At 40.4% G+C, this 17,973-nt stretch overlaps 1 protein-coding gene across 10 annotated transcripts in view; it reads left to right on the forward strand.

Moving 5' to 3' along the window:
- RTN4 (reticulon 4) overlaps nt 1–17,973 on the forward strand; it is a 179,664-nt gene that overhangs the window by 87,918 nt on the left and 73,773 nt on the right. For 5 of the 10 annotated variants that reach the window (XM_054546298.1, XM_054546333.1, XM_054546337.1 and 2 more), the window contains exon 1: nt 10,262–14,194. The exons of 1 other annotated variant lie outside the window; for it this stretch is intronic. In XM_054546298.1, the coding sequence (XP_054402273.1) occupies nt 13,639–14,194 (556 nt within the window). In that variant the 5' untranslated portion in view covers nt 10,262–13,638. Of the gene's footprint in view, nt 1–10,261; nt 14,195–14,256; nt 14,391–17,973 lie in introns of those variants that run through there. 4 more of the 10 variants (XM_054546304.2, XM_063713269.1, XM_063713268.1 and 1 more) reach the window with 4 other exon arrangements.

The raw sequence follows: 17,973 nt of genomic DNA on the forward strand, positions 1-17,973 counted from the left end.
TGGGGCCTGGAGGGCTGCTTACCTCTATTTTCATCTAGAGTTTCTTGGTTTGCCTGGGCCAATTCACGTTGGCTGCCATCTGCTAGTCTCACATTAGCTGATGCTTACAGTATTACCTTTGGCTATCTCCTAGATATTGCCTAGTCAGGAAAAAAGACCACTGTCTAATCTCCAAGAATAACCAAGAGCAGAGTGATTTATGACTCATGCCAGTCCCCTCCTCCCAAGTCTTGTTTTTAAGGTCTGTGTGTGTATGTAATGTTTGGGAATATGTCTGTATGTTTTCTATGGCTGTTATAACAAAGTACCGCAAACTGAGTGGTTTAAAGCAACAAATTAATTCTCTTACAGTCCAGGAGTTTGGATGTCCCAAATCAAGTTGTTAGCAGGGCCGCACTTGCTTCAAAGCCTCTAGGCAAGGATCCACTCTTGCCTCTTCCAGCTTCTGGCAGCCCCAGGAGTACCTCGGCTTATGATAGCATCACTTCAATTTCTGCCTGTCTTAACGTGGCCATCTTCTCTTTGTATCTGTCTTCTCTTCACAGACAGACCCCAGTCAAATTGGGTTAAGGGCCCATCTTAACTCAAGCATAACCTCATCTTAACTAATAACATCTGCAATGACCCTATTTCCAAATAAGGTCATTCTGAGGTACTGGGGGTAAGATGTCAACATATCTTTTTCGGGGGACACAATTTAACTCGTAACAATACCTAATTACTTACTAAGAGATCCTGTGTAAGTTTTTTTTAAGAAATATTGGTAAATTCATTAAAAAAGTAACAACTGATTTAACTCTGTAATTTGAAATAGAGAAAAGAGACAAATGATGTAATATACTGTTAAAATATCTGCAGTGACAAAATTTTGCATATCAACCAGGCCTTTATGGGGACTCTCATTTTTGACTTTAATAAAAGCTCCACAGTCAATATTGTTTATAGTTTTGATATTTGGCTGAGCCACTGACTTTAATCTCATTTTCTTGAATATATTTCCAAATCTATTCAGCTTTCTACATAGAGTTTTCATATTTCCTTTTAGAAGTGAGAAAAATAAAGTTAGAAAAAAGAAGCTCATCTAAGTTAAACATACTCTGTGACTACCTTCTTTCTCTTTTTCTTACTGAAATGAATAAAATGAAATTGTCTTCTTTCAAGATGAGGCTTAAGAATCTTATTACATTTATAAGGACTTCCAAGTGCTGTAAGCACCGTCTTTAATTCAGAGCATTGTTGCAACTGTCTGGCTGTAAAGTATAACTTTCTGAGCTGCTTATCCCAATTTTTGGTGTTAGTGCTAAAGAGGAATTAAAGGTTAAAAATAAATGTTTTTTTTTTCTTTTGAGATGGTCTCACTCACTCTGTGCCCAGGCTAGAGTACAGTGGCACGATCTCGGCTCACTGCAACCTCCGCTTCCTGGGTTCAAACAATTCTCCTGTCTCAGCCTCTAGAGGAGCTGAGACTATAGGCGTGCACCACCACGCCCGGCTAATTTTTGTATTTTCAGGAGAGACAGGGGTTTCACCATGTTGGCCAGGCTGGTCTCAAACTTCTGGCCTCAAGTGATCTGCCCGCCTCGGCCTCCCAAAGTGCTGAGATTACAGGCATGAGCCATAAATAAGATAACTTGAAAGCAGATGAGAGCTAGGGACTAAGAAGTCATCTAGTTTAATCCCCTGATTTGCAGACGAGGATGTGGGGGCCCAGAGGTTACTGATGGTTACTTAGCTAAGGCATAGCAAAACTGGATCTACAGTCTTGCTCCACTGACTCACATTGTCTCTTCTTCCATATCTTACTCAAAAGTTGTACAAAAGATAAATGGCTAGCACTGAATCACATACTTTAAATGTGTGAATTTTATATGTGAATTATATCTCAATAAAGCTGTTGAAGCAAAGATAAATTGATGGATTTCAGAGATAAAGTAATGAAAGCACAATATGCTTAAGAAACATCTGTTTTACATAATAGTTTCTTTTGTAATTGCACAGTAGTACATGGTCATTTGAAAACAGCAACTTGCCCCAGTTCTAAGGTTTAAATAACAAATTAGTTTAAAATTATATTTTATTTATAGCCTTATCAATTTCATAGAAGTAAAGGGTAACTTAGAGAAGGAAAATTGTTTAAGAAGTAGTCTTAAGGCTGGCCACGGTGACTTATGCCTGTAATTCCAGCACTTTGGGAGGCTGAGGTGGGCAGATCACTGGAAGCCAGGAGTTGGAGAACAGCCTGGGCAACATGGTGAAACACTGTCCCTACTAAAAATACAAAAATTAGCCAGACATGGTGGCGCATGCTTGTAGTCCCAGTTTCTTGGGAGGGTGAGGCAGGAGGATCACTTGAACCCGGCAGGTAGAGGCTGCAGTGAGCCAAGATCGCGCTGCTGCACTCCAGCCTGGGTGACAGAGTGAGACTCCATCTCAAAAATAAAATAAAATAAAAACTAAAAAAAGTAGTCTTAAAACATTTTGACACGAAATCTGCCCACATTTATAATACTAAATTAAAATGTAAACTCTTAAATAATGCTCTGTCATGGAGCATGGAGTACTGTACTATAAGTTCACTTTCTAGAGGACAAATTAGAATAATAAGAAGCTTAGTGTTTTTCCCTGTTATCTCTTTCCGGATCTCTTATTAGTAATTCATAGACCTCCCAAATTTATCTTCTTCCTTATCTTTATCATCTATTTTTCATCTTTTTGTCTTAATGGTAGAAAAAATAATCAGCTTTGTTGAGGTATAATTTGCATCCAGTAAAGTTCACTCATTTTAAATGTATAGTTCAATTATTTTTGACAGTGTATATAGTCGTATAACCATCATCACAATCCAGATATAGATGATTTCTATCAATCCCAGAAGTTCCCTAGTCCTTGTGCTGTCATTTCCGTCCTCCACCCCACAACCTTGCAGTTTTTCCTGTTAATTTATAGTGTAACATAAACAGAATCATAGTGTAGTCTTTTGTGTCTCTCTTCTTTCACTTAACATAATCCTCATGAGTTTCTTCATGTTGTTGTGTATATCAAGTTTGTTCCTTTTTATTGCTGATTAAAATTACAAAGCTATACTATATTTATCCATTCACTGGTTGATGGACACTTGGGTTGTTTCCAGTTTTCATCTCTCTTGGAAAAATACCTAGGTGTGGAATTACTGAGTCATATGACTGGGGATGTTTAACTTTTAAGAAACTGCCAAGTGTTTTTCCAAAGTGGTCGCACCATTTTACATTTGTGAAAGCATTATATCTCCATGCCAAATTTTTATGCTGTTTTCTTCAAGAAATTTTATAATTTTGATTGTTCTATTCAAAACTCAAAATGATCCATTCTGAGTTAATGTTTGAATGTGATGTGAAATAAGGATCAGAGTTCTTGTTCATTTTTTTTTGCATATGTATGTTCAATTGTTTCAGCACTATTTGTTGAAAAGACAGTCCTTTCCCCACTGAAATACCTTGACGTCTTTGTTAAAAATGAATTGAGTATATATGTGTGGCTCTATGGGTCTGTTTCTACACCCTGTATTCTGGTCTATGGATCTATTTGTCTATCTTTATGCCAGTATTACATTGACTTAATTATTGTTGCTTTATCATAGGTCTTGGAATCAAGTTTAAGTCCCTCTGGCTTCTTTAATTTCTCCTGGCAATGCTTGTAGCTTGCAGTGTAATGGTCTTGGGCATATTTTATTAAATCAATCCTTCAATATTTCATGTTTTCTAGTGCTATTGTAAATGACATTGATTTTTGGGGTTTATTTATTTATTTAAATTGACAAAAATTGTGTATATTTGTCATGTACAGCACATTGTTTTGAAATATGTGTACATTGTGAAATGGCTAAATTGAGCTAATTAACATATGTATTACCTCGCATATTTATTTTTTATGGTTAAAACAATTAAAATCTATTCTCAGCAATTTTCAAGAATATAATACATTGTTATTTACTATAGCCTCAATGTTGTACAACAGACTTCTTGAACTTATTCCTCCTAACCAAAATTGTGTATCTTTTGGCAATATCATTATTGCATTTTTAAAAAATTTCAATTTCCACTAGTTTGTTGCTAGTACATTTTTTTGTTCTTTTTTCTCCCTATTTCCTGAGTCTTCAACTTCATGTTCTAACACTATTAATGAAAAAAAACCTGTAATTATTTTTTAGCATGGTAAAATACATATGACATCGTTTATTATTTTAACAATTTTTCAGTGGCATTAAGTGTACTCACATTTGCTGTACAACCATCACCACCATCCATTTCCCAAAATTTTTCATCATCCCATAGCCAACTTTCGGCTATTGAGAATAATGTTGCTATCAGCATATCGTCAGTTTTAAGATAAATTCTTTTATGTTCTCTTTTTCATTTTTATTGTTTCTGTTTTTGTTTTATGGAAGTGATACCTTCTTTTATCTCACTCTAAATAGGTTTTTTGGGGTTTTTTTGAGACAAAGTTTCGCTCTTGTTGCCCAGGCTGTAATGCAATGGTGCAATCTCGGCTCACTACAGTCTCTGCCTCCTGGGTTCAAGTGAATCTCCTGCCTCAGACTCCCGAGTAACTGAGAGCACAGGCACCTGCCACCACACCCAGCTAACTTTTTGTATTTTTAGTAGAGACGGGGTTTCACTATGTTGGCCAGGCTGGTCTCAAACTCCTGACCTCAGATGATCCACCTGCCTCAGCCTCCCAAAGTGCTGGGATTACAGGCGTGAGCCACCATGTCCAGCCAGTCACTCTAAATATTAATTATAGTTTCTTTGTTATTTTCTTCTGTTCTCTGTATGTCTCTGTTCCTTCAAGTTTTTTTATTTTTCTATTTGTTTTCATTCAAGACTTTTATTGAATGTCTGGTGGTTCTTGTCTTTTGTTTCATGTGTAAGGGTATAGCCTTAAAAATATGTATTGGAAGCTCTGTGGGGAGAAGGAAGAAGACGAGTGGACATAAATGTAGGGCTGATCAGGCCTTTTTACTGAGGTACTCTACATGCCAATATTTTGAAGAATTTTCTCTCGAGCCACTTTTTTTCACCACATAAGAATTCTCCCATTTCCTATCTGGGGGAGAATGGGGCATAGGAGACAGCAGGAGTTGGGGGAACAGGCTTTTTGGGAGCAGGATGGGGACATGGGGACTAAGGGTTCCACTTTTACTTAATCCATTTGTTTTCAATCCTGGCACCTCCAAGGACTGGGCCTCTTAGGAGATCTGTGACACAAAATGACTTGCTTCTAGTTGATACTGCCCCTTGAAAGATATTTAGGTTTTAACTTCATCCACTCTGCTAAGTGTAACTGCTCTTCCATTTGCTTTTTGTCTTCCAAAAATGTGTTGAAATATTTTATCCATTGTTGTCTCCTCTCTTATTCTCTTTGTCATTGTTGGTTAATATCATTTTCTTATTGCTTTACTGACATTTTCATGGAGTTTTGGGACGGAGAGGAAATGAATTGATGATACATCACATTTAACTCATTAGATTAAATAACATTTTATCATTCATAAATGATTAACATTTCCTTTACCACCTGACAGGAAAAAATTCTTCTCAGGACAATAAATAAAACTAATATGAAATGAAAATTCTAGATTACAATTACTCTTCAGTAATAAAAGGTAAATGAGTTTCAACAAAGACATAGGTAGAGTCATATACTGTAGCACTTCTAGTGATGATTGTGTTTCTGGGTTCTGTGGATAAAAGTAGAAAACAAGTGACATAGGAGCAATATAGATCTATTGATTTTAAAAAATTCTATAACTCATAAATACAAGTAACATATAAGAGAACCACTTATTATCTAGTTACTGTTGTAATTTAATGGAGCTTGCTTAATCTCTTATTACTTTTCTTTTAGCCATTTCCTTCTCTTTAAGGTCTTCATTAGTGGATGGTTACAGGAGGAGGCAAATTTCCAGTAGGCAATTCTACTGCTTGTTATTGGCTAAGAGGCTGGAGTCACTAGCTTACTGAAGATTTTCAGGCAATCTGTAGGCTTAAATTATTGGTGCTGTACCTATTACTATTGATTACTTTGTGGCAAAAATAGAATTATGTAGGACACTTACTGGAATACTATTTTTAGTTCTGAGTTTAAATATTTAAGGTGGATAAAGACAAAAAGGAGCACCTACTTAAAAACTAAAACACTGGACCTATGAAGAAAAGCTAAAAGGAGTTTTTTGTTTTGTTTTGATGTGTTTTGCTTGGAAAAATAAAGATTAAGTGGAGATTCATGTCCATCCAGAGATGTTACATATTAATGTTTTCCAGGGCTGCATCCTTGGCTGTTTTCTCTGATGAGTAGCAGACAGTACCCAGCAACCTGCTTGGTCAACTTTCCGCAGCCCCACCATTTCCCATCAAACCTTGACCCACGAAAGCTAACTAGCAGATTCAGGTACCTTGCTCTCCAGTCTAGACGTCTATCTAAAGTCCAGCCCTGGTTTTCCAGCTGCTCTCTGATTACTTCTACTTCAATGTTCTGCAGTCAACTCAAGTTCAATGTACCTCAAAACTTAGGTCATTATAGTCTCCCTAGCATTATTTATCCAAACTGTGCTCTCTCCTTAAGAGTTCTTTTCTTTGATAATGGCAGCACCAATTTACCTTGTCACCCAAGCTTAAACCTTAGAATCAGCTTTTCTTTCTTCTTTTCCATTAGTTCCTCTATCCTGTTAGTCATCAGATTCTATGAATTCACCTTCTTACATGTATTTTAAATTTATCTTTTCCTCCCTATTTCCTGTGATATTAGTTTAGGCTCTTATCAACTTTTGCCAGAATTTTAAGCAGTAGTTATGTTTCACTTAAACCACAGTTGTTATAATAAAGCTATAAATAAAGGCAATGGTTACCTGAACTATTATAATTGCATTTTCGGTATTTGGTTTTCTTACTCTAGCACCCAAAATCCATCCCCTGTCACTGTTGTTTTTGTAAATTACCAGTCAGGTCATCCCACCACACTGCTTCAAAAGATCTTTAATAACTCTGGGAGACTAATGCTTCTACTCTTCAGCATGGCACTTGAGACCTTCAGTGTCTGTACTTAGCTTATTTTTCTGGTTTTATCTTCAATCACTTTGGACCTTTCTAGCGATAGCAGATGTCTCTGTGTGTCTTCAATCTTTGTTGAAGTTTCATTTTACCCTGCCTCCGTAGACGTTATGCCCTCTTCTTTAAATGCCTGTCTTTTTCTATCTTAAAAGATCAAGCATCAACTTTTATGAGGCCTTATTCCGAGTCCTGCTGGAATATGTCTCTCTCTCTCTCTCTCTTTTCCCCCACAAACAAAGGTATAAAGTAGTCCTCCTTTTCTTGGGGGATACATTTCAAGACCCCCAGATGCCTGAAATGGTGGCTAGTACTGAACCCTACATATATACTCTGTTTTTTCTTATGCATATATATCTATGACAAACTTTCACTTTTTCATTTATTTTATTTTAGAGACAGGGTCCTGCTCTGTCACCCAGGCTGGAGTACAGTGGTGTGATCAGGGCTTACTGTAGCCTCGACCCCTCTAGGCTCAAGCCATCCTCCCACCTTAGCCTCCCGAGTAGCTGTGACTCCATCACAGCTATGCAATGCATAGCTCCATCGATGGAGTGCTGGGCACACTCCATCATGCCCAGCTAATTTTTGTATTTTTTGTAGAAATCAGGTTTGCCATGTTGCCCAAGCTGGTCCTGAACTCCTGACCTCAAGTGATTTGCCCACCTTCGCCTCTGAAAGTGTGGAATTACAGGTACGAGCCACCACAGCCGGCTCACCTTTTCATGTAAAGGAAGCACTTTATGACTTCGCTTTGGCATATCCAGATTGCCAGCGTCCCTACCCTCACACTTTGGGGCCATTATTATGTAAAATAAGGGTTACCTGAATGCAGCACTGTGATACCATGACAGCCGATCTGATCCCAGAGATGGCTGCTAAGTGACTATCTATCACGAGGGGAGGGCAGGGAGCATAGACAGTGTGATCGCTGGACAAAGGGATGATTCACCTCCCTTGAGGGACAGAAGGGGACTGCTTGAGATTTCATCATGCTACTCAGAACAGCACACAATTTAAAACTTATGAATTGTTTATTTCTGGAGTTTTCATTTTAATATTTTTGAACTGCCGCTGACTGAGGGTAACTAAGACCACGGAAAGTAAAATCATGGATTAAGTGGAACTACTGTGTGTGTACAGATATATATATATATATCCACACACAAACACATATATGTATATATAGATACATAAATCTATATCATATACATATTGTACATACATGTATACATCTATATATACACATATTTATAGATATACATTCATATGTAAACTAGACATACATTCTTTGACATTAGGAAATGTGTTTTATCTATTATTCATTACCAGAGCCTAGATGGTCAGTAGGTTTTAGTTGAATCAATGAATGATGTTTAAAGACAGTGACCACTTGGTTTCTATCTATCTCCATTGAAGATGAAACAACAGAACTTACACTTCAACCTTTAAGTATTAAAAATAATAAGTTATATATTAGAATGAGTTGTTAAATTTTGTGGACTCTTTTCTGCCTTCTTTCTTCATATGAGGACACATTTTTATTTGTCTAAGACAGCACAGGATGTCTTCTGCTTGGTTTTGTACTGCTAGATCAAAATTAACTTTCTTGGATCTGAAATATTTTTTTTGCTAGATCAAAATAAATTTCTCCAGGGAAACAATGCATATTCAAATAGCCTAATTTCTAATAATGCAGAGGACTGAAAACAGTTAAAGGAGAAATATTTGGTTCAATTTTAATTATGACTTTCGCTTGCTTATTATGTGATTTCTTTTTGGGACTTCACATTTTTATTTTAGGTCCAACACTAACTGTCAATGCTTAACTAGCATGACTGAAGAAGTTGATCATACATTTATATTTCTATTCTTATTACAGAATGGATTTAATATACGTTAAGATGTTGAACAGAACCATGAACTGCATTTCACAAAATGGTACATTTCATAAAATCTAAAATCCCAGCAAAATGATAGGGACAACAACCTAGCATGCTGTTAATTTTTCACTTAAGGGTGCCAAAATGATATTTCAGTCTTTTTTACATAGAAAGTTCAAATGTCATTCAGTGGCGCTCCTGAACACAGGCAAGTCATTTTCAGAGGTGAAAAAGCTGTGGTTGACTGCTCTTGAAACAGGTTTCTCTACAATCCACCTCTCATCTTTCTTCTCTTACCGAACCCACTCTGGTGTTCACATCCTGCTACATGTAGGCAAGAGTATACCCATCCTATGCCTTTTAACTCTTTTGAGGGGCATACATAATGCAAGGACAATTAACTTGTTCTACAAATACCAGTTTAGGTGTCAATTTAGCATTCTGCAAATAAGGTATAATACTATAGAAATGGAAGGGGTGATTTCCCCAAGTAATAGGTCTCTTACTGAAAACATGCAAGCACATTTGTGTCTGTTTGGCTTAGTGCTGTATTCTTCAAAGTCTTGAGCAGGGCCTGGTGCAGCCTGCATACCCAACAAATATTTCTCTTATGAAAAAGTATAAAGTGAAAGCACAAAAGGGATGGTTCAGCAAGATAAGAAAGATGAGAGGTGGATTACAGACACACCTGTTTCAAGAGCAATCAACCAGTTTCAAGAGCAGTCAACCACAGTTTTTTCACCTACTGAAAATGACTGGCCTGTGTTCAAGAGCACCACTGAATTACATTCAATCTTTCTATTTAAAAGAGACTGAAACATAATTTTGGTACTCTTAAGAATTTCTTTTTATTTTAACTATTTAAATTTTTTATTTGTATAAATTTGTGGGTACAAGTGTAATTTTGTTGCATGTATTGATTGCATAGTGGTCACCCTTTTAGTGTATCCATCACCCTAATAATGTACATTGTACCAATAAGGAATTTCTCATCATCCCCTCTCCTTCTCCCCAGTCTTCTGAGTCTCCACTATCATTCCAAACTCTATGTCCATATGTACACGTTATTTAGCTCTTGCTTATAAGTGAGACCATGATAATGGAAGAGAGATTGGTTAAGCTGACCTCCCAAAGTTCTCCCAACCCTGAGATTCTATGATTCTACCAGGCTGGATCTCTTGTAGTGTTCTCAGAGAGAACAGCTACTAACCAGTGGTATCTGAAAACTTTAATCTTCTACTTCTGATAAGGTATTTTCTTTTCTTTCTTTTTTTTTTTTTTTTTTTTTTTGAGATGGAGTTTTGCTCTTTTCACCCAGACTGGAGTGCAATGGCGCGATCTTGGCTCACTGCAACCCCTGCCTCTCAAGTTCAAGCAACTCTCCTGCCTCAGCCTCCCAAGTAGCTGGGGTTACAGGCATGCACCACCATGCCCTGCTAATTTGGTATTTTTAGTAGAGATGGGGTTTCACCATGTTGGCCAGGCTGGTCTCAAACTCCTGACCTCAAGAGATCTACCTGCCTCAGCCACCCAAAGTGCTGGGATTATAGGCATGAGTCACCATGCCTGGCCAATAAGCTATTTTCAAATATAAATTATTGAATAATTATTTTAAAACTATTATTAGTATCTAGAATGTACATTTTTCTTTTAACTGGTTCAAATGTCCACCAGAATTTTGTTAGTGATAGTGATATTTACATCTAGTTACAACAGTGTATAACTAGCTTTACTTTTAATTGCGGTAGTGCAGCAACAGCCTCCTTTCTTTTTCCTTCGTTGATCATTCTATGAAAGCTGGGCAAACTCTTTACTCATCTATCAAATACTTATTTTTTTAGAAGTCACTGAGATTAATAAAATTTATTTTTATTCTGCACCAGATAGTGCTTATATTATTGCATCAATATTAACTGCTATTTCTTATTAAAATTGTAAATCTACTATTTATAATTATTCTTTTGTGAAACTTTGATTAAAGATAGTCCCTTGAGACTATTTTAGCAGTAGTAGGTACAGGGATATATGAATGCAGAAATATCATATAAACAACTTGGAAATAACATAAGTCCTATTTATATTAGACCTATATAAAAGCCCTGTGAAACTTATCATTAAGGAATTTCAGAAGAGTCATAGTGGGAAAAGCATACGGGGAAGACTGCTGATAGCTAAACTGTGACAATAGAAAAGGTCGTATCATAAAATACTGTTAGTATATTTTTGTATGTTTACGCAATTGGTTGAAAATCAGGCAGATTTTTGATAATTTTTGATAAATATTTGACAAAGACTTCAAATATGTCTCTTGTAGTCATTGTAGAAATTTGTTTTGTTTAAATTCATTTGGCATTAACCTCCCGCCCCAAAATTCTACATCAATACATCTCTCTTCCTACTCTTCCCAACCCCTCCAAAAAATAAAACCAAACTCAAAGCAAGTCACAAACGTTTTGTACAAATAAAGCCAGTTCTCCATGGAAGTGATGTGATAGGTCTTGAATATATTGTTGATAATTAACCCAATCAAGTAACATTGCCAGGAAATCTTTATTCTTTTCCTTTTTTAAAGATTCATAAACTTTATTTCTTAGAGCAGTTTTAGGTTTACAGAAAAGTTGAACAGGAAGTACAGAGTTCCCATACACTCCCACTCCTGCCCCCAACCACAGTTTCTTCTATTATTAACATATCGCATTGAGGTGGTACGTTTGTTACATCTGATGAACTGATACTGATATATCATTAACTAAAGTCAATAGTCTACATTAGGGTTCACTCTTTCTGTTGTATAGTCCTATGGGTTTTGTCAAATGCATAATGTTATGTATCCACCATTACAGGATAATACGGAACAGTTTCACTGCCCCCAAAATCTTCTGTGTTCCACCTATTTATCCCTCCCTCCAACTTTTACTTTTCTTTTTTAATACCCAAATTAAGCCACAGTAATATAAATTAGTTGGAGCTAAGAATTTGCCAGTGATTCCTCATGGCAATCAAAATTTCTTAATTATTAATCTAGACTAGCACTGTCCAAAAGAAATATAATGTAAGCCATTATGTATTTAAAATACTCTAGAAGCTGCTTTAAAAACACAAGTAAAATTAATTTAATAATGTTATACTTATCCCAATATATCCAAAATATCAATTTCAACATTCAGTCAACACGAAAGCTGAGATATTTTACATTTTGAGGGTATTAATTCTGGAAATCCAGTGCACATTTTACACTTACAGCACATCTAATTTCAGCCTAGCTACCTACATACATTCTGAGTGTTCAATCAGTAGCCACAAGTAGCCAGTACCTGTCAGGTACAGCACAGATTTAGACTTTGAGCAACTTGAAAGCAGGTTATCCTCTTCTCCTCAGGGCCTCCAGAGTAGGCATGCAGTGAATATTTTTGAAAGGTAAATCAGAAAGATAAAAGGATCCTGATTCTTACAAAGATGTTCTGCAACTACTTTCTTTAAACTCTCCAGCCTCATAAAAAGTGGAATGGGGATCATGCTTATTCCTGCATATCAAACCAATGAGTATGGGGCTTCCTGACTCCCAGAAAGCCTGAATCATCCGAAATGTTGACTCATGAACCTAAGGTGACTGAAATGTAACGTGAACCAAATTAGCTTTCCAAGGCATCTTTGTATTTCCACTTTCCTGTCTCCCCGCTGCTTCTCTCTTTGGGTGACTCACCCTCTTACCATGTAAGAGTCCAGCAGGCAAGGCCCCAGACTCTTTTTGGAAGAAGAGCAGACTTTCAAATGCTCGGCCCCAGATCCCTAGTTAATTCAGCACAGCTGTTTTCCTACCAATTTCAGGGGCTGCGGTTTAGACTGAGTGAGCCTAACTGTCAAAAAACAATTTTTTTCTTATTTTAGGGTGGTAGTAGTAATGATGTAGTTTGGAACTTTACGTGAACAAATAATCTTTTATTTCAAAAATCTTTAAAAATCCTTAGGGCCCACTTCACAGTCCCGTTAATACCTTTCTCCAGTCGGGTTTCTTCCTTTGCCGGGAGGAAAGTTTCCACTCTCAGTTCCCCCAGGATAACGCCCTTCCGGTTGCGCGCCAGAAACCGCGCCGACCCCTCCCAGCCAGCAGCCCGCCCTCTTTCCCAGTGCTCTAACGACAGACGGACCCCCAGCTGCGGGCAAGGCCAAGACCCCACCCCAACTCACAGTTACGCAAAGTGGGGGTGGAGCTCCCAGCTCTCAGCCCCGCCCATTGAACGCAATCCCAGCCAGTAAGAGAGAGGAAGTGCCGTAGTCCCCACCCACTTTCATCTCCTTCCCTTTCCGTTGGCCCGGCTGGTCGCCTGTCTTCTCGAACCTGTAGCCGATTGGCTCTCTCCCTCCCGCGCCAGTCCCTGCCCTCCCCCGGGGAGGGTGAGTCACGCCAAACTGGGCGGAGAGTCCGCTGGCCTCACTCCTAGCTCGTCTGGGCGGCGGCGGCGGCAACTGGGGACAGGGCGGGTGGCGCATCAACGGCGCGGAGGCAGGAGGAGCAGTCTCATTGTTCCGGGAGCCGTCACCACAGTAGGTCCCTCGGCTCGGTCGGCCCAGCCCCTCTCGGTCCTCCCCAACCCCCCACAACCGCCCGCGGCTCTGAGACGCGGCCCCGGCGGCGGCGGCAGCAGCTGCAGCATCATCTCCACCCTCCAGCCATGGAAGACCTGGACCAGTCGCCTCTGGTCTCGTCCTCGGACAGCCCACCCCGGCCGCAGCCCGCGTTCAAGTACCAGTTCGTGAGGGAGCCCGAGGACGAGGAGGAAGAAGAGGAGGAGGAAGAGGAGGACGAGGACGAAGACCTGGAGGAGCTGGAGGTGCTGGAGAGGAAGCCCGCCGCCGGGCTGTCCGCGGCCCCAGTGCCCACCGCCCCTGCCGCCGGCGCGCCCCTGATGGACTTCGGAAATGACTTCGTGCCGCCGGCGCCCCGGGGACCCCTGCCGGCCGCGCCCCCAGTCGCCCCGGAGCGGCAGCCGTCTTGGGACCCGAGCCCGGTGTCGTCGACCGTGCCCGCGCCATCCCCGCTGTCTGCTGCCGCAGTCTCGCCCTCCAAGCTCCCTGAGGACGACGAGCCTCCGGCCCGGCCTCCCCCTCCTCCCCCGGCCAGCGTGAGCCCCCAGGCCGAGCCCGCGTGGACCCCGCCAGCCCCGGCTCCCGCCGCGCCCCCCTCCACCCCGGCCGCGCCCAAGCGCAGGGGCTCCTCGGGCTCCGTGGGTGAGTGCCGCGCCCTCTCGCTTCGCGCCGCCCCTCGCGCCCCTCGCGCCCCTCCCTCTTTTGTGTGCAGCCCCAGATGCTTTGGGCTGGGCTCTGCTCTCCGCCCCGAGGGCGCTTTGTCTGCGGACTTCGGGGCGATGGCGCCCCGTCTGGTTGGAAGCGCGGGGAGAAGGGTGGGGCGGCCCTTGGAGCCCGGGTTTGTTCTTATTGTCCGTCTTGGTTTCGGGGAACACGTGCACCGCTCCCGGCTCCCACTTCTACCCTCTGTGATGCCCAGCGTACCGATTCTCGGAAGTTAGGCACCCACCCGTAGTAGGAGCTGGGTATATACCCGGGAGCCAGGGTTGTGGATTTACTGGGTTGGTTGGGCTTCGAGGTGAGGAAGAAAGGCCTTGGCACCCAGATCTTTTTAGGAGGTGCTTTTGTCTACCCGTCTGGGTTGCTCCTTTGGAAAAGGTGCAATTTTGCTGCGGGTCTGTTGGCCTGCGTTCTGCCCCGGGCTCCCTCCTCACCTCCTGCCTGGCGTGGGTGGCCCCTTTGCGCTTCCCCTCCCCCTTCTCCTGTGCTCGTGGGGAGCTGGCCGAGTGGAAAACGTCCACACTGACCCAACCGCAGTGAAGGGAGAGCGCCTCCAGTGGTGTGGTGCGTGGAGAAATGGGAAGGAGAGAGTTCTGGTAAAGTCCTGCCACCGCCCAGCTCCCCGGGGTGTGATGTGGACTGCTCCCCACCAGCTAAACCGAGCCAGGGAGAGGGGATCTAGGCATTGTGTTCGAGGGGGCGTAGTTTTGCCGGGGTTTCAGCTGCAGGGTCGGAGGAATTGCTGTTAGTGTGGACTTGGCCCAGCCTCTTAGTGCATCATAATTGAATCTTACAGAAAAAAATAAAAGGCAAAATGGTTGACATTCCTAAAGAAGGGAAAACCTGTGGATTCCTTGCCAGGAATTGGCTAATTGAACTCGTGGCAGATTTACCATGAGACACAGAGAAATGTTTTGAGACAGACATTTTCATATATATTGGTTAGAAATACTGTTTTTCAGAAGTGATATGTTTTAGGTTATAGAATCAAAATACAGTCACGTGCCGCATAACGACGTTTAAGTCAAGGACAGACCGCATTTGCAACGGTGGCTCCATAAGGTTGTAATGGAGCTGAAAAATTCCTGCCGCCTAGCGACGTCTTGATCTTGACCCTGTGTAGGCCTAGGGTAATGCGTTTGTATCTTAGTTTTTAACAAAAGTTAAAAAAAAAAAAAGAAAAAAGCCTATAGAATAAGAATATAAATTTTTTTCTATAGCTTTAAAATGTGTTTGTGTTTTAAGTTAAACGTTATTACAAAAGAGCCAAAAAGTTTATAAAATAGAAAAGATACAGTAAGCTAAGGTTAATTTGTTATTGAAGAAATATATCTAAAGATAAATTTAGTGTAGCCTAACCGTAGAGTGTCTGTAAGTTGTACAGGAGTGCGTGGTAATGTCCTAGGCCTTCACGTTCACTCACTACTCACATCCAGAGCAGCTTCCAGGCTAGCGAGCTCTATTCATGGCCAGTGCCCTGTACACGTGTGCCATCTTTTAATCCTTTGTACAGTGTTATTTTAGGTATGTTTAGATAAACACTACACAAATACCATTGTGTTACAGTTGCCTACAGTAACATTCTGTATAGGTTAGTAGCCTAGGAGCAATTGATTATACCATATAGCCTACATATAGGTGTGTAGTAGGCTCTACCATCTAGGTTTGTGTAAGTACACTGTGAGGTTTGCACAACGACAAAATTGCCTAACAATACATTTCTCAGATCCCGTTCCCCCTGTTTAGCGAGGCATGACTATGTATGGTCTGTAAAATAGTTTTCAAGTTCTTTCATTCACCTAAGTCCCTGATTGTATATTATTATTAGGCACATTGTTTTATTGCCGTTTTCATCTTGGGAAATTATTTTGGAAGCGAAATAAATCATGTTTGTTAGAGATTGAGAATGCATAATATTAGATGCATTCATAAGTACTTGCTACTTTGGGGACAGAAAGTGTCCCACTAGCAGTAGGACCTTTATGTGTAAAAGGTCAAGAATCAAGTAGTGTAAACTGCCTGCTTGGAAATCTTCATAGCCTTGTAGGATGTTAGAGGTGATTCCTTTCTTAAAAGAAAATCAGTCTGATTTTTTTTTCTCAATTCACTTCTCCATAATGGGGGAAAATAAGCCAATTGCGAGCTTTTGAGTAATATTTTGATGTTGACGGACTCCTCACTCCCATACTACTCAAAACACTAATTGCCATATTAAAGGTCTTAGAAGATGAGGAGTAACTCAATCTTTCCGTTTTTCTGTATGAAAAAGACATAGTTGAGGGAAACTGAGGTAAGAGAGAAAAATATAAAATAAGTTTTTAAACAGGAATTTTTTTTTTTTTTTTTTTTGAGATAGTCTCCCTCTTGTCACCAGGCTGGAGTGCAATGACGCAATCTTGGCTCACTGCAACCTCCGCCTCCCAGGTTCAAGTGATTCTCCTGCGTCAGCCTCCCGAGTAGCTGGGATTACAGGTGCCTGCCACCACGCCTGGCTAATTTTTGTATTTTTAGTAGAGACGGGATTTTACCATGTTGGCCAGGCTGGTCTTGAACTCCTGACCTCCGGTGATCCACCCACCTTGGCCTCCCAAAGTGTTGGGATTACAGGCATGAGCCACTGCGCCTGGCCACAGGAAGTTTAATGATTGACAAAAGCATACTAATCTTGGTATGGGAACAAAGAAAAGAGTTCTGTCTTTGAACATTAGGGATTCAGGGGGTGACAGCACTCTCTTGGAATCTTGTGTGTTGGAATGCTGAGGTTGGAAGGCAATGGGGAAAGAATATTGCCTGTTAAGGGACCTTATCTTTACAGAGTTCCCTAATTCCGTATTGATGATACCTATTGGGAAACTTTAGTTTTTTTAGTAAGTGTAAGAACTTTGTGATTATGGTCATGGATAGTTAACCATTTTCAGTGTGTCTGGATTTCTTAATGCATTCAAGAGTTTGTTAATTAATTCAACCCATTATTAATTACCTACCAAGAGACAGGATCTATTCTAAGCTTTGAGGGTATAGCAATAAGCAAGACACATATGCTCCCCCTTGGGAAAGTACAGATAATAAGCACATGAATAAAGAATCCGGAATACTGGTGTTATGAGGAAAATAAACAGGATAATGGCATAGAGAATGATGGGGATTTATGGGGGCTTTTTTAGGTTAGGTGACACTAAGAAAGGCTTAGAAGGTGAGATTTGAGCTGCAGAGAAGAAAACATTTCCAAGCAACTTCAGGGCAAAACCCTGAGGCAGGAATGAGCTCTTTGTGTCTGAGAATCTAGTGTTTAAGACTAGTGAGAAAAACTAGTGGGAGAGTGAAGAGGTGGCCTTACCCACCCAGATCATTGGGCTTCTCTAACAGGCGATGGTAAAAACGTTTCGCTTTTTAAAAAAATTAAAATATGCTTATTAAATAATTATATTGTGATTTTGGAACTAAAATAAGTTTGGAAGATTCAGGGCTACTGAAAGGACTGATGTGAGACAAAGGTGAGAAATGTGCAGAGCAGGGTTAGAAGCATAGACTAGCCTACCTGGAAGAGAGGGTTTCTAGATCACTGACACTTGTCTGTTTAACATTGCTGTTTACATTATTTATGAGTAAGCCCTGATTTTCATCTGTTAATAAGTTGTAATTTTACTGTTTGCTGTTGTGCCCAGAGCATCTCCATCGCAATGCAGTAACTGAAGTGAGAC

The sequence above is a fragment of the Pongo abelii genome, chromosome 12 (assembly GCF_028885655.2).
Source record: "Pongo abelii isolate AG06213 chromosome 12, NHGRI_mPonAbe1-v2.0_pri, whole genome shotgun sequence".
NCBI classification, from domain to species: domain Eukaryota; kingdom Metazoa; phylum Chordata; class Mammalia; order Primates; family Hominidae; genus Pongo; species Pongo abelii.